The sequence below is a fragment of the Chlamydotis macqueenii genome, chromosome 24 (assembly GCF_036417535.1).
Source record: "Chlamydotis macqueenii isolate bChlMac1 chromosome 24, bChlMac1.mat, whole genome shotgun sequence".
NCBI classification, from domain to species: domain Eukaryota; kingdom Metazoa; phylum Chordata; class Aves; order Otidiformes; family Otididae; genus Chlamydotis; species Chlamydotis macqueenii.
Genome location: NC_141579.1, coordinates 5,422,877 through 5,450,803, shown reverse-complemented (window position 1 = coordinate 5,450,803; position 27,927 = coordinate 5,422,877). Strand labels below are relative to the sequence as shown.

At 50.4% G+C, this 27,927-nt stretch overlaps 2 protein-coding genes across 5 annotated transcripts in view; both read left to right on the top strand.

Moving 5' to 3' along the window:
• Positions 1–173: 173 nt before the first annotated feature.
• Positions 174–3,749, top strand: CRYAB (crystallin alpha B). Its single transcript, XM_086766169.1, has 3 exons — positions 174–529; positions 2,121–2,243; positions 3,419–3,749. Exons 1-3 carry the CDS (start codon positions 332–334, stop codon positions 3,620–3,622), a joined length of 525 nt encoding a protein of 174 aa, XP_086622295.1. The 5' UTR covers positions 174–331; the 3' UTR covers positions 3,623–3,749.
• A 3,355-nt stretch (positions 3,750–7,104) lies between these two features.
• Positions 7,105–27,927, top strand: part of LOC104478585 (ALG9 alpha-1,2-mannosyltransferase) — a 45,935-nt gene continuing 25,112 nt past the window's right edge. Inside the window, exons 1-11 of one of the 4 annotated variants that reach the window (XM_086766222.1) lie at positions 7,105–7,282; positions 8,471–8,627; positions 8,767–8,970; positions 9,625–9,783; positions 18,946–19,084; positions 19,275–19,409; positions 20,170–20,240; positions 21,042–21,130; positions 22,617–22,752; positions 23,093–23,180; positions 23,325–23,430. In XM_086766222.1, the coding sequence (XP_086622348.1) occupies positions 7,114–7,282; positions 8,471–8,627; positions 8,767–8,970; positions 9,625–9,783; positions 18,946–19,084; positions 19,275–19,409; positions 20,170–20,240; positions 21,042–21,130; positions 22,617–22,752; positions 23,093–23,180; positions 23,325–23,430 (1,453 nt within the window). In that variant the 5' untranslated portion in view covers positions 7,105–7,113. Of the gene's footprint in view, positions 7,283–8,470; positions 8,628–8,766; positions 8,971–9,624; positions 9,784–10,506; positions 11,896–18,123; positions 18,341–18,945; positions 19,085–19,274; positions 19,410–20,169; positions 20,241–21,041; positions 21,131–22,616; positions 22,753–23,092; positions 23,181–23,324; positions 23,431–27,927 lie in introns of those variants that run through there. The other 3 variants (XM_086766220.1, XM_086766221.1, XM_086766219.1) reach the window with 3 other exon arrangements.

Genomic DNA, 27,927 nt, shown 5'->3' with positions numbered 1-27,927 from the left:
CGCCAAGCCTGCCTGGGACTCTGCAGATAAACAGCACGTGGGGAGCAGGGCGGGTGGCTGGGCAGTTTGGCTTCTTGCTACCCCATTAGGCTCCTTTTCTTCTTCTCCCCTTCCCCCTCCTCCTCAGCAATGAGTTCACATCCCCCAGACAGCTACTGGGCACTGCTGAAGGGACCAGCCCAGGAGTGGGACAATAAAATCCCTGACACCACTGTTCAAGAGGCCTCGGGGGGGTAGAAGGTCTGGCCAGCTGCACGGGTATAAAGCTGTCCCGCGCTCCTGGCACAGCACTGCAGCACAGTTGTTTGCCAGGCTCCTCCAGCGCACTCCAATGGATATCACCATTCATAACCCCCTGATTCGCAGACCCCTGTTATCTTGGTTGGCACCGAGTCGTATCTTTGACCAGATTTTCGGAGAGCACCTGCAGGAGTCAGAGCTGCTCCCTGCTTCCCCCAGCCTCAGTCCCTTCCTGATGAGATCACCCATTCTTCGGATGCCCAGTTGGATAGAGAAAGGACTCTCTGAGGTAATCTTCCCTTCTTAATGCTCTTTATTCTTGCTGTGTGCACATCCTGATGGGTCTGGAGCTGGAGATCCACCAGAGCTGCAAGCTTCGAAGCTGCTTGCAGGTGGCTATTAGGAAAAGGCTGGGGAAAATGGTGCTATGTTTGAGCCTCTGCTCCTCTGCATTATGCTCTGCTAATCATTTGTGACGGAGAGCAAGTATTGCCATAGTGTTGGAATAGAGGGAAACTGAGCAGAGAATGCATGGCAAATGACTGTAAGAGCTGACGGAAGAAATGACGCAGCCTGATTTTCCTGTCTGCTGTGCAAAACTTTCAATCCCATTCCTTCCTGAGAAGCAAACAGCACAGGGGTAGTGGGCAGGAGTAGCGGGATCCTCATATCAGACAATGTGGGAGCTCCTGGTTGCTGAGGAAAAAGGGGTCTATTTTAAAGAATCACTGCTGAGAAAAGTAGCATTTTAAGTAAGATACAGGACCCAAAGGATCATGAAGCAGCCGTTTGCTTGCTTCAGGGGCTGAGCCAAGAGGTATGCAGCTCAAACAACCTTGCCTGTTCTGTGAATCAACTGTCTTATTTACAAGTAACTTGTAGAGCTATTCTAAGCCAAAGGAGTGAGAGGAAAGTATTTTTTTAATCTTTGCATAATGTTTCCCTTGATTTAGTGACGTGGGTCTGGTTCTCCACTGAAGCAGCCATAATAAGCACCACAGATAACAACGTCTGACTATCTCAGTGGAGAAATCGTCACAAATAATCTGGAAGGAGGAGGAAGCACTTAGACTCCCAGGTCAAACTGCGGAAACCAGTAAGCCTAGAGCTAGCTGGCACAGAGACTGTGTCCACATCCCAGAGCAGAGCTCCAGGAGACTCACAGGCTCCCTGACCATAGATGCAGCAGGAAGGCAGAGACAGCCAGGTCATATAGCAAAGTCCCACAAATGTGTCCAAGTCAGGCAGAAAATGCAAATTCAACCTCAAGAAGCAGCAAAAAAAAAGCAGTATTTGTCAGAGGTGATAAAGTGCAACATGGAAGGGAAGGAGGTGAGATTAGCAGGAGGTGACTCAGAGTTTTGGCAGAAGTCCTGCTGCCCCAATAACAGAGGTGAGCAGTGAGGCACTGCTGCTTGCCAGAGTGACGATGCAGGGGAACGCCTGCACGCCTGCAGATGACCTGCAGTCAGCTGCACAGTCAGGGTTTCTTTTGCTTTAAAGACTTTGCAAAATCCAGTCTCAGAAACTGGAAACCTCCAGACATTCTGTAAAAAAAATTGGATATGAAATCTTTATGCCAACTAACGAGTCAGTTTTAATAAATACAGATCAAGAGAATCTCTTCCCTGCTCCCAAGGAAAACATTTATCCCATGTGATCAAGAGAAAGCAGTCACATTTTGGATACAGTAGTAATGGGCATTAATGCAACAGGCCAGCAAGGGACAAAACCACCCAGATGAGAATCCCAGGATCAAATGAAGGTCAGACAGTGCATGTGTAGATACCAGCTTGAGTTCTGAACTGCTATATTTTGAGAGCCTTTTTAAGCTGAAACCCTCACCTGCTCTTTTCTAAAGTCACCTCCTTGTTTTGCAGATGCGACTGGAGAAGGACAAATTTTCTGTAAATATTGATGTGAAGCATTTCTCCCCCGAGGAACTAAAAGTGAAGGTGCTTGGGGACATGATAGAAATTCATGGGAAACACGAAGAGCGTCAGGTACCTCTACTTTAACTGTGCGACTGATAGAGTCAGTGTGAACTTCCTCATCTATGGTTAAACAAGGAGATTGCAAAGCAATCCTCTCCTGTGCTCATCTCAAATACTTCTAATGTTTTTTATCAACCAGCCCTAATGGAAGATACTCTGTGCAATCCCCCCCCCCAGCTGATCCCAGACTGGGCAGCAATAGGGTGGAAATTTATTGCTGATGTTACATGAACTGTGAACTGAACTGGAAAATCATCTTTGAAATGGGCATTTCTGGGCCTCTTCTTTCTTTGAAGAGGCCAGGAATGCAGGGAGGCATTCAATAAGCTAAGAACAAACTGTAATAATTAAACCATATAATGAATCAGTGCATTGCCTGTTCCATTATCATTAGGCTACCTCTTCCTGAGAAAGGCCCACCTATCAGTTTGTAATCTGTAAAGGCTCTGTTCTGCTGTCAGTCATCCCATTGCTTGCTGGCTCTGGAGACCTGTGCGGCGACTGGGCAGACAGGAGTTAAAAACCATGTCCAAACCTGCATGTAAAGGGTTTGCTAGTCCCCACCTCTCTCCCACCCCCATCCCCACCTTCTTGCCAGAAGGAAAAGAATATGTGAAATAAAGTAGCTATGGCACTGGAATTGTCAGCTCTAAGAGCTTCTGGGAGCACAGATCCATCAGTTAGGAAATACAGCATTACTTGTAGCTGGTGGAAGCCTGCAATCCAGACAGCTTCTGCAATTTTTTTTTTGGCTAAGAAAATAATCAAGCACTATAGCTGAGATCAGCTGAATAGAAAGCTGTATATTACTAGAGCTCTGGAGACCCTCAGGAACAGGCCTGGCTGTCACTGCATGTAGGTCTAGCTGCTGCGTCTTAGGAATGACAGCACACTGCTGTGCAATGAAGCCAGTCTTTGGCCAACACAAAAGCCTTCTCTTGTGAACAGTGTACTTGCAGGCACCTGCAGCCTAGGCAGGGCAGTGTCTCACTTTGGCCAGTCTTTGCTCTTTGAAAGACTTGGCCAGTCTTTGCTCCTAATAAAAACTCTTTTAACTTTCTGAAAGGTTTTCCTTTGAGAGCTGGAGCTTCCTGATCTCAGATTTTATGCAACGGGCCCATGGTTTAGGTGGAATTGAGTGAACATTTCTAATCAGAGCTGTTCCTTCTCTTCTCCTTTTGAAGGATGAGCATGGCTTTATTGCCAGGGAGTTCAACAGGAAATACAGGATCCCAGATGATGTGGACCCTTTGACCATAACCTCATCACTCTCACTGGATGGTGTCCTGACTGTGAGTGCACCAAGGAAACAAAGTGATGTCCCTGAGCGCACTATCCCTATCACCCGCGAAGAGAAGCCTGCCATTGCAGGAGCCCAAAGGAAGTAGGCTGCTATTTAAAGGCACCCTGGGGGGCCATTCAAGAGCACTTTTCACCAGATGCCAGCTATACTGAATGGCTACTCTTATTATTTATGCTGAGTAAGTTTACTAACAAATAAAACATTAATAAGCAGTTTGTATTTTTTTTTTTGTTTTGAGCACTGAGGACAAAGGAAGTTTCGGGTCAAGAAAGCTGAGTAAGGTTGCTGTGCAGAGAAACATACCTAGCATCATTCCTGCTTACAGCTTGAGTGGCAAGTGTGGCCAGGAGAGCTTGTCTTGGTCGCTAGTTTCAGTTCGTGTACTCTAATGATTTGCAAACATTTAATTGCATGAGCCTTTTCCTTCCATGTTCCCAGAAGATTTCAGTGTTTCACAAGAAACAGAAAAGTTTCTCCAGTGGAGATTAGACTGGTAAAACAACTTCATGACAATCGAAACCCATTCGAAGTGTGGGTATTAGATAACAACCGAATGGAAGACAACTGTATCTTAAATCTCTAGAGTGATTCATGTTATGGAGAAGCATCCAAGTGCTGCAACCAATTCAGAGCAGCTGCAGATAAAAACTGCATAGCTGCAGTAAACACAGATAGATCCAGAGAGGAGAAAAATGTCCTGCTCTCATGGTGCAAATCACATCACTTTGAAACTATGTTGTCAGTGCCCTTTAAACAATGAACAGAATCTGATGTCTACAGTATTAGTCTGATTTATGCTAACATTGTTGATTGGTACAAAACACTACTAAGTCCTTCTCAGGTGTCACCATCTGCTTAGCACCTCTCTTCAAAGGAATATGAGCATAAAGGAAAGTCTGTATTACTGGAATTGAATTTCTAAAATTCATTTCCAAAAAGAACACATTGTCATAAATCTGTCACCCAGATCATCAGACTGTTATGACCTGACCTATTTTCTATGTTCCTTATACCTGCTAAGACAAAAGTTAGAAGGGATCAGTTTAAATCTCAAATGAGCTGAGAGGGCATCCTTCTTCTGCGGCTTTAAGTGAGAAAAATAAAATGAGCACTCAGTGATGTGGGGTCATTGTCAAACACCCCAAATCCCACCTAATTGCCAAGATCTAGTGTTTCCTATTAGCTGGTTCTAATAAGCTCTTCCAGTTAAGGTGTTAGTCAAACTTGACTGACAAGGCGCAGTCTTGTGACTGGTGACTTGCAGTCATCTCTGCATACAAAACTAATGACAGAAACACTCATAGGTTACAAATAATACAGCTTAGAAAGCAGGAAGAATGTTTTTCATGTGATGCTACATTTGGCTTTAATGCCTGACAGGTCTTTTTTCTTGAAGGATATGCTTGTAGCACTGCTAGCAGACAGGCCTCCTGTTTCTCTGGAGGCATAGTCTGCCAATTCTCTCCATCTCTGTTGCTTTTCCTGTATCCTTCTTGTTCCTTCTCTGAGTGTTGGACACAAGCAAAGAAAATGCTGCTATGTGGAGGCCTGTAGTCTATTGTGCAGCAGGACTGAGGAGTTGGGTTGAACAAAGGAAGTTCCAACTCAGAGTAGTGGCCCAGAAACCAATGAGGTTCTTGTTCAAATCCTACACGAATAAAGAGAAAAAAAAACTTGAGGAACTAAGTGAGCAGGTTTTTGTTAGCCTTGAACTCAGGAGCAAGAAATGGGAATTTTGAGTGAAAGCTCCTTGGGGATAAATATGATGAGGTTAGCTAGACAAGAACACTTGAAACGCAAATACCACTCCCTGAATAACTCGAAATACCTGTTTTGTGGTGGCACAGGAGCACACCTCAACAATGAGAAAATGACAGAAAACTATTCTGTCATCTGTAAGCATTCTGTCATTCAGAAGCTCCTCTTTAGCTAAGCTACAGATCCAACAGACTATGTTTCAGTTCTGTACATGTACTTTTTATTTTCTGATGCTTTCCCTTGTAATCTGAAGAGTATCTTTCAAAGTAGTGAAAAGAAAAACTCCAGTTTAGCATAGCTAAATCTTACAGGAAGACCAAAGTATCTGCAATTGCACTACTACTTACAAATCAGTGTAGCATAAGATCACAAAGCTTTTGTGATGACTTTTGATTTACCATCTGAACAGCAAAGGAAAGAGACCTGGACTGGGGCTACTCTTACAAGGAGTAAGACTGAGTTTAAACAAAAAAGCATTCCTCACATCTTTACTCTTGTAATGGGACTGTTGTAGGGCACTCATCTGAGAGAAGGGTGCTGACTGTTGCCCTTCTGCATTTTAAAAAACAGTAGGAAAGACTAGGAGCAGGGCTGCAGAAAGGGAAGCTACTCATGGGAGGGTTACCTCTGATGTATTTGTAGCTGGGGATGGAAAGGGTAATGCCCTGTGTGCATTATAAATTAACCAACTAGTGATCATTTCAACTGAGATTTGCTATATCCACAATAAGGAAAAGCACAAGGACGTACCTGGGAGGGACATGGCTTAAGCTGCACAATTTTTTGGATATTGTATTGCTCTTCATTCCAGCTTCCCATAAGGGTTTGAGTAATCATTTTCACTGGTGGCGCACCTCCAGCCACACTGGGAAAACTTAGAAGTGGTGTCCCACTCCATCCATAGTTCCCTATGCCCAGTAGCACGCATTAAAGAGACATGGAGGGAGTTGTACCAACGGATCTTGGACATGATCTGGCAATAGAAAACAACAGCTCCTTCGGATCAGGTTGGATCTCACCAGCAGGAAACATGACATGGAATGTTGTTCCTTCCACCCCCTTGGCGACTGCACAGGGACCTCCTATATTCCACGCGTGACAGAGGGCATCAGAGAACAACTGTGTTCCTTCTTGATGCCAAAAAGCTTTTTTTTTTTTTTTTCTTCCTTTTTTTCTTTGAAGGAGGGGCAGGAGGAGTGGTATGGTAAGTATATGTTTTCCTAAATTGTAATAGTGCATTTCTCAGTTTCACCTCACTGGATACCTCTCAGAGTAACTTACTCGCCCTTTGAAATAGACGAAGGGATTTATCCAAGGCCACAGGGACCTAATGCCTGAACTAGGACCAGAACCTCACGAACTGCGGGTGGTAGGTCCCTGTTGGAGCCTGCCTTTGCCAATTTTAAGCCTTCCACTGTTGTTATCAATCTGACTCCGGAAAAGTGTCCTTGCCCTGTGCAGCAGCTGAGGGCACACAAATAGAACAGGCGACAGTAAAGCCTGGCTGTTCTCTCCAAAGCCATAACTTGCAGTCCTGGGACCGCAGCGGCCGTCAACTACAGCTCCTACCCTCGCCAGGGGAGGCGGCAGCTACTTGGGCCCTGTGCAGGGGCTTCGTGGAGGGGGACGAAGCACCGGGGAGGCCGTAGAGGCCCAGGCCGCGCCCGAAGGGAGAAGACGCTCCCGTAGTAGCGCCCAGCGAAGGCGTGGAGGCCCGGGGCCTCACAGGGGACGGGCCTGACGCCATCAACAAGCGATGAGCGCACCGGCGGCTGGCGGGCCGGCAGGAAACGTCATGAGAGAGCGCTGTCTGCCGAGATGGCGGCGGTGCGCCGCGTCCTGCTGCTCGGGGAGGGCAACTTCTCCTTCGCGGCCTCCCTGTGCGGGGCCGCGGGGATCCACGTCGTAGCCACTTGCTATGAGAGCGAAGACGAGGTGTCCCGGCTGGGGGGAGCCGCGGAGAGCATCCGGCGGCTGCGGGAGAGCGGTGGGTGGGCGGGCTTGGCCGGTGGGAAGGGAGGGGGAGAGAGGGTGGCGGGGGGGCCCTCGAGCAAAGCGGGGCCGGGACGGGGAGAGGAGCGGCGTCGGTAGTGCTCGGCCGTTAGCTGTAACCGCGCTCTTCGTCAAGGTGCGAGCCAGGGTGGCATGTCTGCCTTAAATCGGGGACTTAGTTCTACCGGGTGTACCAGTGAATCACTCTGTCCTTCACCACTTCGGGCATCACTTTATAGTGATGTCTTTCACTTTATAGCTCTTCTGTGCTCCGGGCATCTCAGGAGCCCACTTCTGCCACAAGGAATTAGATTGTCCAAAAGGCTAAATCAAATACCCTAAAATCTAATCAGGCTGACTTAGTACTGAAACAAGGAGCCAGCTAACAGAAGTCTCTGCAAGAGAGCAAAGGGAGCCTAAGCTTTCTGGTTTCTCTAATTGTAAAATCATAGAATGGTTTGGGTTGGAAGGGACCTTAAAGATCATCTAGTCTAACCCCCCCTGCAAGGAGCAGGGACATCTCCCACCAGACCAGGTCGCTCAGAGCCCTGTCCAACCTGACCTTGAATGTTTCCAGGGATGGGGCATCCACCACCTCTCTGGGCAACCTGCTCCAGTGCCTCATCACCCTCACAGTAAAAAATTTGTTCCTTATATCTAATATAAGCCTACCCTCTTCCAGTTTAAAGCCATTATTCCTTGTCCTATCCCTGCATGCCGTTGTCAAAAGTTCTTCTCCAGCTTTCTTGTAGCTCCCCTTTAGGTACTGGAAGGCTGCTGCAAGGTCTCCTTGGAGCCTTCTCTTCTCCAGACTGAACAGCCCCAGCTCTACCAGTCTGGCCTCAGAGGAGAGGTGCTCCAGCCCTCTGATCATCTTCGTGGCCTCCTCTGGACTTGCTCTAACAGATCCATGTCCTTCTTATGTTGAGGGTTTCAGAGCTGGACGCAGTGCTGCAGGTGGGGTCTCAGGAGAGCCAAGTAGAGGGGGAGAACCACCTCCCTCGACCTGCTGGGCGTGCTTCTTTTGATACAGCTTCTTTTTAAGGCTCGTAAGTGGGAAGATGCCTGGCAGCTGCTGCTCTGATATGCTTAAAAATGGACTAGAGGATTTTAATTGCTACCTGTCTTTAAAATTTTCCGTGATGGTAAGCATCAGAGCCTTATTTTTCTTTTACTTTTGAAGGAGCTGAAGTTGTGTTTTCTGTGGACTGCACGAAGCTGAAGGCCTATTTTTTACCAGAACAAAGAGAATTTGATTGTATTTATTTCAACTTTCCTCACTGTGGGAAAAAGGCTGGGGTAGTGAAGAACAGAGAGCTTCTTGCCCGCTTTTTCCATAGGTGAGTAAACCAGGAGTAGTTCTATGCTAATTGACTGCTGTGATACAGTTTTCTAGCCATGTTACAGGTGTTTTTCTGGCACTATAAAATTTGTGGGTGTGCTAGCAGGATTTTTCTTGTTGTATGGCTTTCCTTCCAGCGCCGCAGAAGTGCTGACAGAGGAGGGAGAGGTCCACGTGGCTCTTTGCAATGGACAGGGTGGGACACCTGCTGATCAACCAAGGAGAGAATGGCACAACAGCTGGCAAATAGTGGCTGTGGCAGCAGGAGCTAGATTTATCTTGAGTAATGTTCATCCTTTTAAAGCAGAGACAATCCATGGATATAAGTGTACAGGCTACAGGTAACCCTCATGTGGCAAAACTAAAAAGTTGTTATTCATGCTCTTATAATGCTATAAAACTCTAGTATGTTATTTTAGTATCTTGATTGTTGGAGAGAGGAACTCCCTTTAATTTTCCTTAAAATAGCTACAATTCTTTTTTGCCTCTAAGCAGAATAGCCAAGATTAAAATGCAAGTTTCTTGGCAAAGTACTCTCTAAAAAATAAGATTATCTTAGAATTTTAAAGGTCAAAATGATCCATTTCGGTACAAATGTCAGTCTCAGCCTAAAGACAGCAGCAGGACTGCGGTATGTGTATCTGCTTAGCAGAAAATCACAGAATCACAACATGGTTATGTTGGCAGGGACTTCCAGCAATCACCTAGTCCTGCTCCACGTGGCAAAGCAGAGCCAGCTAGAGCAAGTCGCTCAGAGCCGCATTCAGTCTCCAGGAATGGAGGCTGCACCACCTTTCTGTGCATGTTGTTCTGATATTGGACCACCTGCCCAGTGAAAATATGGTAGTGTTGAATTTTTGTCACCTTGTAACAAGATATGAGATTCAACAAGAGGTGTGTTAGTGTTACATAGAGTTGTCTATGTAATGCTTACTTGTGACACATTAAATATAGGAAATCATCAATGACTTTGCTCTGCTTTTATTTATTGCTAGGAGTCAAGATAAATCTTTCTGTGTAGAGGGTGCTTTAAACCACATTTTCACACGAAGCATGCCACTTCCATATTTCAAACCTATGATCTGCGAGATAGAACTGGAAAGCCGAAAAGTTTCTTTTCACGTACCACGAGTACTTGTGGATAAAATTAATAGGTAAGTTTTATAATTAGTTTCTGTTTGACAATAGCACACAATCCTGCTCTGAGTGGGAATGACCAGCATAGGTGTCATAAAATGGAATTGTTTCACTTTTCCTCCTTTCGCCCCTACAGAATTTCCTGTTCCATTTCTTTTTAAAGTCTGCTGCATGGTGGCTTGTGGTTACGGCCTACTTAAAAATAAGTCTTCAGAACAAAAAGAAACTTTGTGGTTGAGACCAAGCTGCTATGTACATGAATGCACAAAAAAAAAAATATGAAAACTTTAATGTGTTTTACTGTACCACGGAAGAATTTCAGGAGCTGACTTGGTGTCTGCTAATACCACAATACCAAGGCTAGCTAGGATAAAAAATGCTAACCTGTTAGGCAAACTGGTGTGTACTTCAGAGACTGTCCAGGGCTAGTGTAATTTGATTAATTTCTCAAGTTTGGTAATGCCTGTGCTGAGTGGAAATGGTGATGCTGATTGTTAAGTCCCATTCATTTTTTACTGGTGAAAGTGCAGTTAATTCTTGACTGCAACCTGGAGACAAACACCACTGTCCTGCAAACGTCTTAGCCATTGCAACACTTGGCTTGTTCAGGTAGTTACTAGAAACTCTTAATATCTGAGATTGTTTTGGGTGAATGGCTGCACGCCAATTACGATCACAGGAAGCCATTTCAAGAAAATCTATTTAGTTGTATCTGTAATTTGCTCTTTTATTTTTCACAGGGGTTTCCTAGAACTAAATTCAAATCATCCAGTACGGACAGTAAAGGAGAAGCTCACTGCAGAGCTCAGCCAAGCCTTTCCATTACAGAACACTGACTACTGCCTTTCTCTGCTCCACCAAGGTCACCTCAATGGTGTTTGTCACTCAAATATCTTCTGGATCACTCTGAGCCCAGAGGAGGAGACTCCAAGCACTGAAGAAATGTCTAATGGACTGGCAAATGTGGTTTTGTTTTCCCATGTTGATTTTTGCAGGGACGCAGATAAGAATGGCTGGGTGAATGTACAAGAAGGATGCCGCATTTCAAACCAGTATTATCTTAGACCTTCCCTTCTACCTTATGCTCAGGCAATGGTACAAAAAGGAGCTGTTCTCCCAGGGACACTTCATGTTCTTTCTGGCCCCGTTTTCAGGAAGTGTCTTATCACTCCTTACTCCATGCCTGTTTTTCATGAGATGGTTTTTGTATGTGCAGTTAACAGGGGTATAGAGAAAAGCTGTATTGGGATGTTGATGAATAACATTAAAACCAGCATACATTCTCTTCACCAGACTGTTTCTGGCTTTAAACCGAATATAAATTTGAAGGAAGCAATGAGCTTTGAAACAACTGAGCTAAATGACTTTGCTGCTTTTGAATCTCAGCTTGGTAAAATTCAGTACTTCATCTGTATGGAGGCAGATACTTCAGGCTCCTGTGAGAAGAGCTCCTGCGTGGGAATTGTAAGGACAGCTCATTATGAACCAGTAAGCAGTGAGCTGGTTGTTGTCTTTGCTTCATTGAATCTTGACCTCCTAGCCATGCTGATCTGCGGAATATCTGACTGGCGAATACTCTGGACATCAGACACACGGTTCTTCTGCCAATTTCCTAGAGGAGAGTTAAGGCTTTTCAAGAGTTTTTCTCTCTATCCACCTTCCTATGTGCATCACGTCAGCTTTTGGGTTCCTCACGGGGAACCATTTGATGAAGTTGCTTTTCACACCATTGCTAGGCAGGTGTCAAGTGAAATGGTCGTGTCCATCCAGTTAATCGACAGTTTCCAGCAGTCAGAGACTGGTCGGAAGAGCCTCTGCTACAGGCTGACCTTTCAGTCCTGTGACAAGGCGCTGAGCCGGACGGAGGTGGCAGAGATGCAGCTGCTCTTTCGGAAGGAAATAAAACAACGCTTGTGTGTAACTCTTCGGTAGAGCGTTGTATGTTGTTTTCAGGTGCTTGAGCAGCATCTGCGACTGTTGCTGATTTGGAAAATGTGGCCTACACCTTGTTGGACCTAACACTGCATGTTTTCGCAGTGCCTCTTACAAAGGTTGTATTGACATCAAGTACCTCCACACATTCTAAATGTGGAAATTCCTGTTAGTGAAGACCAAGCACCTTCCTTTTCCACGTGTGTGTAATGAAACCTCATTTTAAAAAGTGGAGCCTTGCTTTGCTAGAGTCCTGTTAGACTGACTTGATTTCCTCACTGGTGCCAATTCACTTTTCCTGTTCTTGCTTGTGTTTGCCCAGTGCCTTGTACTGGTGGTGATTGTATCGAGTAGATGGAAAGAGGGAGGATCTTACTATTTCCAAAGGGTTGTGTGCAGTTTGAGCACTGAAAACTCTCAGTGCAGCTGCTCAGTTCACATGGCAGGACAGTGTCTGCTGGGCTGCCGGTGCCAGGGGTGCAACCACTGGACTGTTTTCTGAGTAGCTGACAGAGCTGGTAATCACAAATGGCGATTCCACTACAGATCCTGAGATGGCTGTACTGCCAGTAGTGCATTCACAGCTTCAGCAGACGTGGCTGCTGACGGAGCACTCCAGTAACAGACCAAGTCACTGGCACCTGTAGGATTGCACTGGAGAAAGGAAGCAATAGCACGTCGGGTACCATTTGTCTTTCTTGTGACAAATGCTCAAGAGTCTAAGAGCAGAGGTCATGGCTGACGCCAGAGCGGCTCCCCAGTTGCGCTTTGCAGGCGCAGGGCACGTGGCCCGTCAGCAGGGCGGCGCGTGGGCGCCTCGTGGGCGCCTCGCGGGCGGGTGGGCGGGAACAGGCGCCGCGCGCAGGGGCTGCAGCGCGTGCGCGTCGCGGGCGGGCGGGAACAGGCGCCGCGCGCGAGGGGTGCAGCAGGTGCGCAGCGCGTGCGCGTCGCGGGCGGGCGGGCGGGCACAGACGCCGCGCGCGAGGGCTGCAGCAGGTGCGCAGCGCGTGTCCCCTCGTGAGGGCTGCGCGCGGGCGCCTCGCGGGCGGGCGGGCGGGAAAAGGTGCGGGGAGGGGGGGTCACCAGCGGTCGCGCGTCTGTGTGAGGAGGCGGGCGGGCGTCTGAGGGGAAGGGGAGCAGGACCCGCCTGGGGAAGGGGCGGGCGGGCGGGGGTCGCCGCCGTCCGGGGAACGTCCGCGATCGCCTCGGGGAGGGCAGGCGGGCGGGGGCATCGCCTTCGTGGGGAGGGGTCCACAATCGACTCGGGGCGGACGGGTTTTGGCGCCGCTGGGGAAGGGTCCTCAATCGACTCGGGGCGGACGGGTTTTGGCGCCGCTGGGGAAGGGTCCTCAATCGTCTCGGGGCGGACGGGTTTTGGCGCCGCCGGGGAAGGGTCCTCAATCGTTTCGGGGCGGACGGGTTTTGGCGTCGCCGGGGAAGGGTCCGCAATCGTCTCGGGGCGGGCGGGAAGGGGTCGATCGTCGCCGTCCGCGGGCTGCGAGCGCCACGGGGAGTGCGGGGGGTCAGGCGCCGTACCGGGGAGGCGCGGTCAGCAATCGCCACAGGGTTGCAGAGGATCCAGCCCCGTCGGGAGCGGCCGGGACCCCGGAGCAGCAGAGAGCCCTTCGCCCTACGTCCCTGCAGGGAGCACCGGAGCACCAAGGCGGTGACAAAAGCCCATCTGCGAGGTTTGCTTTTTTTTTTTTTTTTTTTTTTTTTTTTTTTTTTCCTAGGAGGTAAGGGCGGGAGGACCGGTAGGGGTCGAGGGTACTGTGGAGGGCTCTCCCCGGTGCCCAGGGTCCGCTGCGGTGAGCTCCCTCGGGAACCGTAGGTGCTCCGACAGCTCCCTCCGGCGGCCGGCGTCCTTCTCGGTCCCGACCGCGTTCTCTCGCCTCTGCAGCAGCTGGTGGAGCAGACAGAGGAGGCATCCGTCGTGTGGCACTGCGAGACAAGAGTGAGTGAGAAGAGGAGTAGAGGAAGCCCGGGAGACCGATGTGGAGGAAAGAGAAAGGCACTCTGGGCAAAGGGACCTCCCTGTCACCAGGGCTGTGGTCACACGAGGGTGTCCCCAGCACTTTTGGTGCCCTGGCTGGCTTTGCACTGGGCGACCTCCCTGTAACCAGGGCTCAGGTCTTTGCTTTTGTTGGCCTTCTGCCATGTTTCCCCATGGTTAGGCTGCCCGCAGAGAGGGGCAACCCTGTAAGGAGGGTGAGAGCCACCATCTCCGCCCCCGGGAGGGAAGGGGAGCTCCTGAAGATGGGGTGTTGTGCTGCAGCCAGGGCGGCCGGCCCGTAACCTGGGCGCGGGTCGGAGCCTCGGGCTCCGTGGGGCTTGTTGGGAGTGCCGAGGCGAGGGGGACCGCCCTGTAAGCAGGGCTGTGCCTGTCCCCTGCGCTCGGCGGGAGGGGCCCCCTGTAAGCAGGTGGGTATCTCTGGCCCCGGCCTTTCAGAGGCGTGGGGCCAGGATGTGTGGGGCTGGGCATGCCCTGCCCTCGCCCTCTTTCTCTCTGCCCTCAGCCCCGGGAGCTGCTTCGGAGAAGGAGAACCGCTTGGGAAGGCGGGAGGCTGGGGGGCGGGGGCCTCCTCCGGGTATTGGGTTCTGGCTGCAGGCGGGGCCTGGGTCCTGCCTGGGCAGCCCTGGTGCTGGGACGCCCTTATTTGCCTCCCCCAGGCTGCTAGGTACCGTGATTGTGGGAAGGGTGGGCCTACGGTGGCTGAGCCTGGGGGGGCTAGCGTTTTGTAGGGGGGGGAAGGGTGGTCGGGGGTCGGAGAGCTCTGTGGGGACCTCCCTCCGGGGGCTGGCGTCCTTCTCTCCTTCGGGTGGAGGAGCTGGTGCTTGACTGCGCCCTCGTTCCAGGGCTCCTGGAAAAGAAAAACAAGGCATCACATGGAGCGGTGAGGCAAGGGTGAGCGAGAGGGGGAGTGGCGGGCTTTGCTTTGGGCAAAGGGATCTCCCTGTCACTGGGGCTGTGGTCACACAAGACCATTGCCAGCACCTGCGGGCTTTACTCTGAGCGACCTCCCTGTAACCAGGGCTCGGTCTTTGCTTTTGCTGTCGTTGGCCTTTTGCCGTCTTGCTCCTTTGGCTGCCTGGAGAGAGTGGCGACCCTGTAAGGAGGGTGAGCGCCGCCCTCTCCGCACCCGAGGGGGAAAGGGAGCTCTCTGGACCCCAAGCCCACCCTGTAAGCAGGGGAGGGCCGTTTGCCCGTCCCGCGGCCCCGGCGGCTTTCTGCCTGCTGGCGGCCTGGCCAGCGTGACCCCCCTAGAGTTGGGGCGTGTCACGGCATTTGCCCCTTGGCCACCCGTGAAGCCCCTTGGCGTGTTGAGGCCCCTGTGGCCTCCACGCAGCCCCGGGGGCAGGTCTGCGGCTCTCCTCTCCGGCTCGGGGGTAGGGATGGCTCCCCAGACACTGGCTGCGCAGAGCTCGCTCTCCCTTCTGGAACGTTCTGTGTGCGTGTGTCCTTGTCTTTGTCGGTGTGAGTGAGCGAGCGAGCTTGCCCCTTAGGCCTGGCCCCAGTTCAAATCGCTGCAGCTTAGCTTGAACTTCCCGGGAGGGAGAGAAGGGCTCTGTGCAGTAACAGGGGGGCCCCCTCGGAGCAGCCCGCGAGCGGAGGGAGGGTCCGGGCTCGCCCCTTCTTTCTAAGGACGGAGCGAAGCCGCTTAGTCGTAGTGCGGGCAAGGCGACCTGCCCGGAGTCAGGGCCTGGGTCTGCGCCCGCGCGGCTGCCTGTCCTGCTGGCGACCTGCCAGCGTGACAGCCCCGTACTCGGGGCGCGTGTGTCACCAGCCGTGGAGCCCTCTGTCCCCAGGAGCAGCCCGAGCTCCCTGTAAGCAGGGCTGGGGAGGCTGCTTTAGCCTGCCGAGAGGAACGAGCCCTCCCTCGCCCTTTAGAAGGGTGCCGGTTGAGGAAGCGCCGTGCCGGAGGGCGCGGTCCCGCCTTTGTGGCGCTGCTTTTGGCCGGGGCGACCTCCCCGCGCTGGGGTGGAGGTCACTCCCTGGGCTCCTGAAGACGTAGTACGCGGTGGTGGTGTGCTGCAGCCAGGGCGGCCGGCCCGTAACCCGGGCGCGGGTCGGAGCCTCGGGCTCCGTGGGGCTTGTTGGGAGTGCCGAGGCGAGGGGGACCGCCCTGTAAGCAGGGCTGTGCCTGTCCCCTGCGCTCGGCGGGAGGTGCTCGGAGGGGACCCCCTGTAAGCAGGCGGGTATCTCTGGCCCCGGCCTTTCAGAGGCGCGGGGCCAGGGCGTGCGGGGCCGGGCGTGTGCCCTCCCGGCCCCCCGGCCTTTGGCCGTGAAGCTCCACCGCCTGGCTGTCGAGTCTCGTTCCTGTGGCTGGGGGGGAAGGCCGAGCTCTCTGGCCCCCTGGGTGTGGACCCGCCTGTAAGCAGGGTCCGGGTCTGGGAGCCTTTGTGCTCAGCTGGCAGCCTGCGTGGGGTGACCGCCCCGTTAGCGGGGTGCGGGTCAGGGTGCCCCTGAATCGGAGAGAAGGAGCCTCCGTGGGCCTTTGGGACCAGGGCTGCCCTCTAAGTCAGGGCCCGGCCGCTGCCCTGGAGCCCCCTGTGCTTGGCGGGACCCCCTGTAATCAGGCGTAGGTGTCCCTGGCCCCTGCCCTTCAGCGGCAAAAATCTGGAAGTTGTCTCTTCTTAACGCAGAATTGGAATGGCTTCTAAAATCCTAGGGAACGGCGCTGAGCCAAGTACCTCCCCCAGAGTCACCAAAACCATCCCCAAAGCCCCAAGGATGCTCTTCTGGGACTGCAGCCCCTGAGGCGGGGAGGGCCCTTTGCCCAGAGCGCCTTTCTCTGCCCGCCGCTGCTCCTCTCGCTTGCTCTTGCCTCGCAGTTCCATGCACGATGGATGCCTCTTTTTTTTTTTTCTTCCCCGGGAGCCGTTGCCAGGTTGCCAGGGAGGGTGGGTGCAGTCAGGTGCCGGTTCCTCCGGCTGGAGAACGGCGGGGCGCCGGCCCCCGGAGGAACCTCGCCGCGGCGCACCCTGACCTCGGGCCATCCTTCCCCCCTGCCCCGTCGGGCTCAGGCACCCCAGACCCGCTTTTGTCACCCCGTGGTGCCCACCAGCCTGGATGTTTAAAGGGCAGTGGCCCAGCTCAGGGCCTTAAAAGGGCCTCCCGGTGCCGGGGCTGCCCGGGTAGGACCTGGGCCCCGCCTGCTGCTTGCAGGCCCGGCCCCGGTGCTCGGAACGGGCCCCTTCCCCCCAGCTTCCCATCTCCCCGGCCTTTGCCGCCGCTTCTCTTTCCCCCAGGCTGCTCCTGAGGCGGAGGGCACGGGGAAGGGGGACCGGGGCACGGCAGGGCAGGGTAGGGCAGGGCAGCATGGGGCAGCAGACGTGGGGTGGCTAGCACCACTTGCAGGCCCCAAACACCAGCCACTTTCCAACCAGCCGCTCTGCGCTGACGTGACGGCTTCTCCCAAGTGATGAGGAACCCAGCTCAGGAAGTTCTGCCCAAGCCCCCAGAACCTCCCAGGAAAAGCCCTCGTCAAAGTCCCCAGCCACCGCTGCCGAGCCACCTGCCTCCAGGGCAGATAGTGCTCAGCTGGCAGCCTGTGCGGGGTGACCGCCCCGTTAGCGGGGTGCGGGTCAGGGTGCCCCTGAATCAGGGAGAAGGAGCCTCCGTGGGCCTTTGGGAGCCGGCGGCTCGAGCCCCCTGTAAGCAGGGGTGTGCAGCCTCTTTGGCCGCCGCTTTGCATGCCCAGCTCCGTTGCCCAGGGTGCCCGCGTCCGAGCCTGGCTCCGGCAGCGCTGTCGCCCGGGGGAGCAGCGGAGCACCAATTCGGTGAGAAAAGCCGATCCGCGAGGTGTTTTCCGGGGTGGGGGGGGGGGTGTCGGGTGTTGGTGTCGTGATGTGGGGAGGACGGGCGGGGGTCGGGCGGAGCTGCGGAGGGCGCCCCTCTGTCCTCCAGGCGCGGGAGCCGGAGCTTCTCGGTCTGGACGCGTCCTCCCGCCTTTGCAGCAGCTGCTGGTGGAGGAGAAAGGAGTCCGTCGCGTGTGGGGGAACTGCGAGACAAGAGCAAACGAGAGGAAACGACCGGTGGCGGGCAGAAGAAGGGGCGAGAGAAAAGCGCTTCGGAAGAAGGCGGTCCTTTTCCCAGCCCCGAAACAGCTTCTGCCGCTGCCCTTTCCCCAGCTTGCAGGGCACTCAATAAAATGAAAAAAAAAAAAAAAGCTTTCTCCAGCTGCGTGTTCACCACACAGGTCGCGCCCGAGTGCGAAGGGGAGAGCGGTCGCCTCGCGAGACGCGGTGCGGTCGCGGGTGGGCGAGGGGTCCTCGTTCTGCGCGCAGCAGCCTCCCCGGTCGCCGCTGACCCAGTGCCTTGGGAGGCGCGCGCGCGCTGCCCACGGGACGAGCGCGCTTAGGGCCGCCCGTGCACGCGGAGAGGAGGCGCGCCCCCGTGCCCATACCCGGCATGGCGGCCGGTGGCTTCGGCATAGGTCTCGTTTCGTCCGCCAGCAGCAGAAACCGGGCGCTCGATTTCCCGTACTCGGCATGGCTGCTAAGGGGGCCCGGCAGCGGCCGCGGGCAGGAGGTGGCGGGGAGTCCGCCCGGCCGCGGTCGGAGGCCGCCGAGGAGGCCCGCCTGGAGTAGGTGTCGGACCGGGCCGCGAGGGAGCCGCGGCCGGGCTGCGGTGGGCGCCGGGTGCGTGCCCCCTTCCTTGGGCGGCGCGGGGGCGGGTTCCGCAGCTGTCACTCGGGCGGGGTCGCAGCGGTCTTTCGGGGCCCGGTAGCCCCCATGCGGGCGGGGTGGTGTGAACCACCCCCGCCCCAACTATTTCTCACTGCTGGGTTTTTGGCGTCGCAGTACTCACGGGCTCGAGTGAGCCCCGCAGCGAGTGGGGTGTGGCGGGTGGCCGGACAGGTTGGGGTGTGTTGGGGAAATGGGTCTCCCCGGTCTCCCTGGGGCCGAGCTCCTCCCGGGCCTGCGGCAGCCAGTGCCTGGCCTTGCTCTGTGTCGTTGGGAGGAGGAGGAGGAGGTCCTGGGGGGCTGTCTTGCAGCGGTGAGTTAAGCAGTCGGGGCCGTTGCTCCGGTATGGTGAGGCAGGGACGATGGTGCTTCCTTGGGAGGAGACTGGCATCCCCCAAAGAAAGCAGTTAAACGAAAGCCGCGTCTGTACTTACACAGTGCTTAAATGGCCGAGGTGCAAATATGCTTGTCAGTTCTTTGCCTAGTGTCACAGTGCTAGTCTTCATCTTGTCACTGAGTCTTCTTGGTGCATATTCGTGTTTTTTTTTTCATTGGACTAGATCATCTGGGAGCAAAGCAGGACAAGTTTGGGCCCCTGAAGGATCAACAGCTTTCAAGTGTCTCATCTCAGCCAGGTTCTGTGCGGCTCTCTTAAGCAACATCTCTGATTGCGATGAGACGTTTAACTTTTGGGAACCAGTAAGTGGCTTTCTCTCCTTGGAGATATTTGGGGATTTGTAGCTGACCTGTGCAAATGCAAATTTACCTAGAACCTTGTGGTAGTCTCTGTGTTTCAAAAAGAAATTTTCCTGCTCAAGAATGGGAGGTGAGAAATGCAAAACTGTCTACTCTGTGTGATGCATATTTATTTATTTAATCTACATTGTAGACACACTACCTCGTTTATGGAAAGGGGTTTCAGACATGGGAATACTCTCCAGCCTATGCCATCCGCTCCTATGCTTACCTGTGGCTGCATGCTTTACCAGCTTTGTTCCACGCTAGAGTTCTACAAACTAACAAGGTAAATCAGAAAAGCTTCTTTTGTGATGAATGAATATGCCTGTAGTCTGTGTTACGCAGATGCTTTGATTGTTGTCAGAGGTAATAGTGTTTACAAAACACTAACGTGTTTACAAACACTAACCTCCCTGTAAGGATTTGCAAAGATTTGTGAATTGATTCGATAGGATCCAAGGAAAAGTGACTGGGAAGTTGCAGGGAAATGCTGTCAGGCTCCAGTTTGATTGAGAAGCTGTCCTGGAGGGACTGGTAGCTCCTTGGCCTTCTGAGTGCGTGCAAGCCTGGGGACAGTTACCTGGCAGCCACGGGCTCTCATTCACACTTGTGAGTTGTGATGCTTCAGAAGCCTGTATTGTTTTCTGTGCCAGCTCTCGAGGATTGTTTTGCTCTTTTTTTTTTTTTTTTTCCTAAATAAACTATAAAAAAATAAATTAGTATCTTGCAAGAGGTATTGCCAGCTGAACTCACAGAAATGCAAAAGAAGCAGCTTGGCATGTTTCTGCACAGCAGAAAACAAAAGAGTGGTAGTTCTGGTAAGTTCACTTTCTGTGTTGTAAAGGACCAGAGTTAGAAGGCTAGGCCTTGACCTGCAAGGATCTTCAGCATCCCATGGTGTGGGATCTGGGCCTGCAATAGGCTCATTCACCACTGCCAAACTTGCTCCATCTTGTTCAGAGCTTTTGTTCTTGGATTCGACTTGTTAGTAATAGGTGCGTAAGCTTTGTTGCAAACCTTTTTCAGACTCTGAGAATCTTTCCTAGGTTCTTATCTTCTATTTCCTCCGATGCTTTCTGGCCTTCCTGAGCTGCATTTGTGAACTCTACTTCTACAAGTAAGTATTAGAAGCCATCTACAGTAAATGTTTTACAGCAGCTACTTCACAGGGAACCTTGCAACTCTTGATAACTTAATGTAATATTGGTCAGAATTCCACTGTTAGGACAAAATTATATTCTCAGATCCGCCACCTGTGTTTCCACTCCAGCATTTTGTTGACTGCGCTCGTTTTCTCACTAATACCAGCAAGCAGGGTGGTAATGTTGTAAACTGAGCTTAGCTGGAAGAGAGACTGGTGCTGTGTTTGCTTATTATAGTGAATTTTAGTGGAATACACTAATTGTTGCTATCTGTATGTTTACATCCACTAAAAGCAGTAGCCTGAACATACAATTATCTTGTCCAAGCTGGATTTTTATTCTTACCTGCTGCCTCTTCATTTGTTGCTTTCAAACTTGCGTTACTTTTCTGTTGGCACTAGTCTGGCTTTACGAATGTGAGCTGTGGCTTTTTGCACGATAGGATTTTGTGAGAGGTGAAAATCTGAGCTTGGTGTTGCTATAGCAGTGTGGACTCCCTAAGTTCCTGAGATTTGCATGAGTGTAACTCACACTTGTAGAAGCCACGTCTCTTCTAGAGTTTTGCACTAGTGTAACTTACAAGAATCTGAAATCCCAGGCCAGAGGCAGTCATACTGCTCTTCAGGTTGCCTTCAACAGCTGAGTAATGAGAATCGCCCAACTTAAAGCCCTCGGGATGCTCTAGGGATTATTTGTGGTTCTGCATGCATTGGATACTGTTCTTTTATGTACTGAGGGTATTTTTTTTTGTCTCTAATTCTCTTTTGCTTCCTTAGGGCCGTGTGCAAGAAGTTTGGGCTACATGTGAGCCGGCTCATGTTGGCCTTCTTGGTGCTCAGCACTGGGATGTTTTGCTCATCTGCAGGTAAGTTTGCTTAGCAATCACACTAACATTTACATTCTCCATAGAAACCAAAGACAGGTCCAGAGAGAAGAAAATCCACAGCACTGAAATATCTCTCTAGCAATCGTTTGTTGTATTCTGTTGCAGGTATTTCTCATGGCAGGTGATGACAGAATAAATCTTGATTCAAATTATGTTCCCTGTATCACTCTCTTCTATCTTTCCATTTCCAGGGCATGTTTGTTTCTATTGATGCCTCCAGTCTCTCTGCAATAGGCCATGCCTTTTAACCATGATCTTGGCATGTTCCTTGCACGTATTTTAGTCCAGGGAAGGAGGGTCATATTTTGGCATTGTCATTTGCCTTTGTTTCCTCTCCGCTTTGGCTGGTTGTAACCATTTGCCTAGCCAACCACTGTAAGACCTGCTGTAGGTATTGAGTAAAGTGCAAAGAGAGACTCCGAGCAAAGATTTTCTGTATTGTGTGCATGCAGAAACTTAAAGAGAAATACTACAACTGGGATACCAAATGCTGAGATTTCCTATTTTACTTTCTTCTTTTATGGTGAGTGGAGAAAGGACTTTTGCTTCATTGTTTTTTCAGTGTCATAAGTCTTCTCATTCTTCACTTACTTCCCACCAGTCTCTGCCCAGTTGTTTCAGAGACTGTACTTAGTCAGCTCTCATTTTCTGCTGCCCCTTGAGCAGGTTTGTGTTTGTTTCATTTTCAACGTAGCAGAATATAGAAGGTGCAGCAAGCGTTACAAGCAGTAACTACGGCTGCTGTCAACTGGTTACTACTGCTGAGTGCCACTGAGTAAAGAGGCCATCGTACATAAAGGAAGTATTTCTGGTCTTTCAGAACAAGAAAATGAATCCTCTTTTTGTTTTTGTTTTCACTGAAATGAGAGCGTCCAGTATAGCACCTCAGCTCTCCAATGGAATGAATGAAAGATGATTAGCCTTATCTTGGCCTTGTGCAGTTCTCCCGCTGTGGGAAAGCTGTGTGTCCTGCTTCCAGTTAGGATAGAGTTAATTTTCACCTGAGCTGGGAGAGGAACTGGAGCTGGTGGCACCTGTGTCTGGAGACACAGCTGGGATAGTTTACCTAAATTAGCCAAAGGGCTCTTCTGTACCACCTGACCTCATGCTCAGTATATAAAGTGGGGACATTATTCAGGGCAGGTTTTGCTACTCAGGATGGAGCTGAGCACCAGGATCCACTGTGAGCTAATGAGCTATTGTACTTAAGTGTATTCTGTTGTTGGTTTTGTTTAACTCTCTGTTTTCTTTTTCTCTGTTGTTCTCTTAAACTGTTTTTATTTCAACTCAGGAGTTTTGCTTCTTTCCCAAATCTTGTCCTGATACCTGTTGGCGGGAGGGGGGGGGGGATGGTATCGGGGCAGAGGGAGGTGGGTGGGTGAGTGAGGGACCGTGTAGTATTTTAACTGCTGAGTGGGGCTAAGCTACAACACTGTGCTAACCTCTTTCTCTCCTTGCGTTGCAGCTTTCCTCCCAAGCAGTTTCTGCATGTACACCACGGTGATTGCCATGACTGGCTGGTATATGGACAAGACCTCTGTAGCAGTGCTGGGGGTGGCTGCTGGGGCCCTTCTGGGCTGGCCCTTCAGTGCAGCTCTTGGGTAAGGAGAGGAGGGCTCAGGAGTTTTGCACTTTGTCAAATTGGACTGGGGAGAATGTAGGGGCTGGAGAAAGAAACTGCCAGGGACTGAGCTGCCAGCCTAGTCCAAGATCATTGCTACAGGTTTCCATAGCTTGATTTCTTTATTTTTGAAAAACATAGATCGGGAAGATTTTCTGACCCTGCTATACTGAGGGTAAGACTGACTGGAATATGAAGTAGAAGCAGAGCCCAGTGAAGAGATGATTCTCTTCCAGCTACTGCCCTACTTCCTTTGAAGGCACAGGAAAACCTGCAGTGGGGAAAGACAGTCTCCAGTTGATACCTCGTCTCTATTTCAGGCTTCCTATTGCCTTTGACTTGTTGATAGTGAAGCAGAGGTGGAAGAGTTTCCTAAATTGGTGTGTGGTGTCATTGATCCTGTTTTTGGTAAGTGCCTGTAACAGCGCAAAGAGGGAATGGATCGGGCTTGCAGGAGAAGGGGTGGGTTCCATTAAAAAAAAATCACATGGAGCTTTTGCGCACTTCAGCCAAAAGCTTCTGGCACTTTAAGTAATGGATGCTTTCTTCCAGGTGCCCTTGGTAGTTGTGGACAGCTATTACTATGGGAAGCTGGTGGTTGCACCTCTCAACATTGTTTTATACAATGTCTTCACCTCTCATGGACCTGATCTCTATGGTGAGTTTAAGATAACAAGACAGGAAGGGAATCGGCCGTTTTCTTGCTACCATGACCCACCAAGTCTTGATTGCCAATCCTTTCCCTGACGTACTGTAAAGGAAAAGCAGCCTGCAAGCTCCAAACGGCTGCAGTTCCAGCGTTTTGCCACCTGATGTCTCTCTCGAGCTGGGAATACGCAGTTGTCGGCGTTCTCCAAGCTGCGAGTTAAGCTGCTTTTGTTCACTTTGAAATTCTACAAACCGTCGTGAGATGTCCCAGTAGAAAACTGTTAGTAGCAAACGTGTCCTGATGCTACGGGAGTGCAGTGGGCCCGAGTGATATATGTGTGTGTTTGTTAGCTTTAACTGAGTTCTTGGCTGTTGTTCTCCACAGTCAGGGTGCAGAACCTTGGGAAAGTGGGTAACAGTGCAGAATCTCTAGATTCTTTCAGTTCACATTGGGTCTCTGCAGACTTCCTGAGTCCATATTGTGCCTTGGGAATATCCTTGGTTTTTGGCAGTGTATGGCTTGGGCGTTGCTGGCAAGCAGAATCTGAGGTTACCATAAATGCATCTAATCTGCAGGCAAGTCATCTGCCTACAAGGGAGTTCCTGGTACTGGCCAATTGGGGTACTGTGTGACCCAAATCTCAGGTCTGAACCTTAATGGCAATACTGTCTTGTTTGTTTGGGAGCTTCCACTGCACAAAGTTGTTCATATTGCATACTGCTAAAGCTGAAGAGTAGAAAAGTACTGTATTTCTAGCAGGGCTCCAGAGGGGCTTAGGGTGCAGGGTCCCTGTGTCATCTCTGTCTTCTGTTTAAATTCTGTCAAGACATTTTCAGAGGGATTCAGCAGTGGTTAGCAGCAAGCCTTTCTCTAGCAGTGGCCCGCAGGCCGTATTTGTTCGTTCATTTGGAGGGTTGCTTTGGGTGGTGCTGAGTGGTGATTTGTTACTTGTGCTATGGCACAGCAGTACAACAGCCGCTTTGCCATGGTTCTTCATCTCTGCAGGAAGGCTCTGAAGTCTCCTGCTGTGAATTTTCTGTAAGGAAACTCTGGGCTCTGTCTCTGATAGGTTTTGGCATGAGCTTGCGCCTGACCTTTTCCACACTGGTGCATGAGTTGTTCCCAGAAGCCTCCAGGGACCAATCTATTCTGAAGTGTTTTATTCATAGTAACATTCATATAACATCTTCGGGCTAGTGAAAGAGCCTGCTTGAAATTGCTTTTTAATGCAGTGTGGCCAGGACAACACTGTGTGTTTAGAAAGCTTCAAAACACTTGGGGAAAAATAATACTACTAGGAGAGATGAAAGGCTGGCCGATCTGTTTTGGCTTTGGAGCTGGGATTTCCCAGCTGTCACGTGATGGGACCAGGAACTGCTGGAGGTTGCAGAGTTATCAGCCTGTATCATCTTCAATGTAAGCACCACAGTATTTTTCCTTTTGCCTGCAGACTGGAGTTCTGGAGACATGGTTTGGTTTTTTTTGGGGTGTTTTTTTTGTTGTTGTTGGGTTTTTTGTTTTGTTTTGGGGTTTTTTTGTTGGTTTTTTTTTTTCCCTTTCTTTAGCAATACACTCCTTCTGGATAAATACAGTCTGTGCAACAAATATTTCCTTGGGGTGATTAGGTTTCTGCAGCCAACAGAAAGTAGCTTCTAAGTGTATATCCTGAAGTCTGATTCTGAGGCTTTGGGATGTTTTTGTGCTCGTAAGTTTTAAGAGCACACAACGTGTGGCAAAACTTTTGTCCCATTTCCTGTGATCAGAGCCTTGGCTGTGACTTGCAATGTGATGGCACTTCGGGAAGCTTTGTTCAGCTTGGGCAGAACGTGTGCTGGAGCTGTTTATGTACACCTTGCTCTGTTAAGTTCTGGCTCTTAAATAGAGTGAAAATAAATGAATTTCAGAAAGCAGACTGTTTATTATACTAGCACTGAATCAAACTTGCTTAGAATGAGGGCTGTGACTCATGATCAAATTATTGCGGCTTGGTTACTGCTTAACAGCTGAGCTACAGTTCCTGTCTGCATGCAGGCTCTGACAAACATAGGGTGGGGCACCTTAGCATAAGCCTATTTTACAACTTCTCTGCTTTGTCCTGAGCCGCCCTCACCGTTGCTGTGGTCAAGCTGCAGCATGGTAGCTTGTCAAGTTCTATTAACTTCTGCGTGAGTTTGATTTCTGGAACTGCTCCCAGAGCCTGTCGTAGAATACAAAATTCAAACCAGTTTCTGGCTTAGTGTCTGACAGTGCTTCCGGTTGGTTATCCCCACAAAACCGACTGGGCCACAGTGTTCTTCCCACTGCTTTCATCAGTCTCTCTGCTACAACCCACATCTGCTCAGCTCTAGCATGTGGGATACTTGCAGGAAGTTAAATCTTACATCATGGTCTGAAGGCGATGCTGTGGAAGCATATTCCCATCAGTATTGTCCATGGAGAGTTCTTTAGTGTCCCTCCCTGCTTGAAAGAGATTGTTCTGGGCCAGGACTTCCTGTATGCAATGGGGTTGTCCTTTTTTTATATTGCAGTTCTTTCTCAGATCACCTGGGGTCGTTGTGGATAACAAGAATAAAAGCATTTTACCCTGGGAGGCATTGAGACTGAGTGTCTCTGAATGGGTGAATCATCACAGTGACCAAACCTATTGCTCTTTGCCTGGTGTCTGTGAATTATTTGACTTGCCTATGTAATGCACTATTCTCCTCTCCTATTCTTCTTTCCTTCTTTCCTTCCCCCCCCCCCTCATCTAGAGAAGAAAATCCCTCATTAGAGAAGAAGAGGAGGTTCCAGACCTTATTTTTTAAAGGGCCTTTCATTCACACTGCAAAAAAAATCTGCGAAAGTAGCCTTTTTGTTAAAGGTGTGCTTCAGACCAGCGGACCTCCTTACTAGTCCTTACAAGTCTCTCGGGACGCCTTTGGGCCTTTAAGGCTGTATCTGGATTGTGGAGGAGGTTTGCTTCCTGGAGTCTCCTTCATTCCTGAGTCCCAGGCTACCAGATCAGAGACCAGACTAGAAAGAGCTGTGGTTAATTTCCTTTACGTTCCATAGCAGCCAGGGCAGGTAGAAGGGTGACAGTATGATTCCTGGTACTATCCTTTAAAGATTTGGGACTTGGCTGTGCTGTGCAGCTTTATTGTAGCCAGAAAACACTGGAGGGTAACAGTTTATGTCAGTCTAAGAAGCTTTTTATCTTATCCTGGCATCTTCTATCATAAAGTGGCTGCTGTTTATAGCAGTGGGAGTGGGGAAGCAGGCTACAGATCCCAGTTACAGTCTTATATAAGGAGAGGCCATGGTGCTCCACAGAAGTAGTTACTAGAGTGCCCTAACCAGTATTAACCCTGCTCAAAGTCTTTAGAAACCTGTACTATTGCCTTAGTAGAGAATTTGGAGGTGGCAGGGCTGGGAAGAAACTAAAGTCCCCTTTACATGCTTTCTACATGTCTGCTGGAAGATTTACAGTATAATACCCCTCACTGCCTCAGGTTTACCGTCGCAGACATATCCCAGTCAGCAGCCTTGATTTCTAGGAAGGGTAGCACGCTTCAGTCCTAAAATGATCTGCTCTCTGCACATATTCAAGATTTGTCACTGTGATTATTTAGAATTCCAGTCCTTCAATATGGAGTCACCAACAGAGTCTAGAGAAGGAGGAAGGGATGTTGGCACTATTGCAGTGCTGCCACATCCATCACTTGACGTGATCTTTCAGTCTTTCACAGGCTGAGGATTGTGCTTCTGTGGGACTTGCAAGAATTATGAGGCAGGTGGAGGAAGAGACAAAGTGAATTTCTAATAATTCACTGCCTCAAAGCCCCCTACTCCCCAAAATCCAAATCTGTAATTGCTATTTGCTTTCAGTGTTAATAGCTAAAGGTTTTCTAAAAGAACCTCAGTTGCTTGCACTTGGCCTTAGTAACTCCAACAATGTGTTTCTGACACTACAAGTGCAGCCTCTAATCATATTTAGCTGTAGGAGCTGCAGAGGTTTCAGGTTTTCCTTGCTGCTTTTCAGTTGTCTGATTAATTTCAACATGGACTCTATTTAAGTGGCTCTGATTGCAGGAAATTACTGCGGCATGTGACACATGTCACAACAGTGTAGTGATTAAAGCCCCTGTGTGTCATTTACCGACTGATTGAGCTAATCACACTGAGAGAGTGGCTAATGTGTGGAGAGGAACTGGCATTCCTTATTGTTCAAGATTTTAAGCATCCTGAATGAAGAGTCCAAATAAATGACAGTTGGATTGGAATTTCTTTCAATTTATATCCTTCGAAGCTTGCAACCAATACCCACATGTGTCATGTTAGGAGGCAGAGTTGGCTTGCTCCTGTTTGAAACTACACTGTAAGAACAAATTGGAGGAGGAACATTTTAAGTGCTATTGATTCTGAGGAGGTACCAAAAGTAGCATCTGGATGAACTGTAGTGGCAGAGTCTTTGTTGGGGTGAAGTGTGAATGTGAACTCTCTTTCTTGTTCCTTTTTAGTACATTTTCT

Excerpts from the sequence above, each read along its gene's own strand:
- CRYAB (XM_086766169.1), top strand. The coding sequence starts at position 332 with ATGGATATCACCATTCATAACCCCCTGATTCGCAGACCCCTGTTATCT. Across the intron at positions 530-2,120 it reads TAGAGAAAGGACTCTCTGAG|ATGCGACTGGAGAAGGACAA; the intron begins GTAATCTTCCCT and ends CTTGTTTTGCAG. Across the intron at positions 2,244-3,418 it reads GGAAACACGAAGAGCGTCAG|GATGAGCATGGCTTTATTGC; the intron begins GTACCTCTACTT and ends CTCCTTTTGAAG.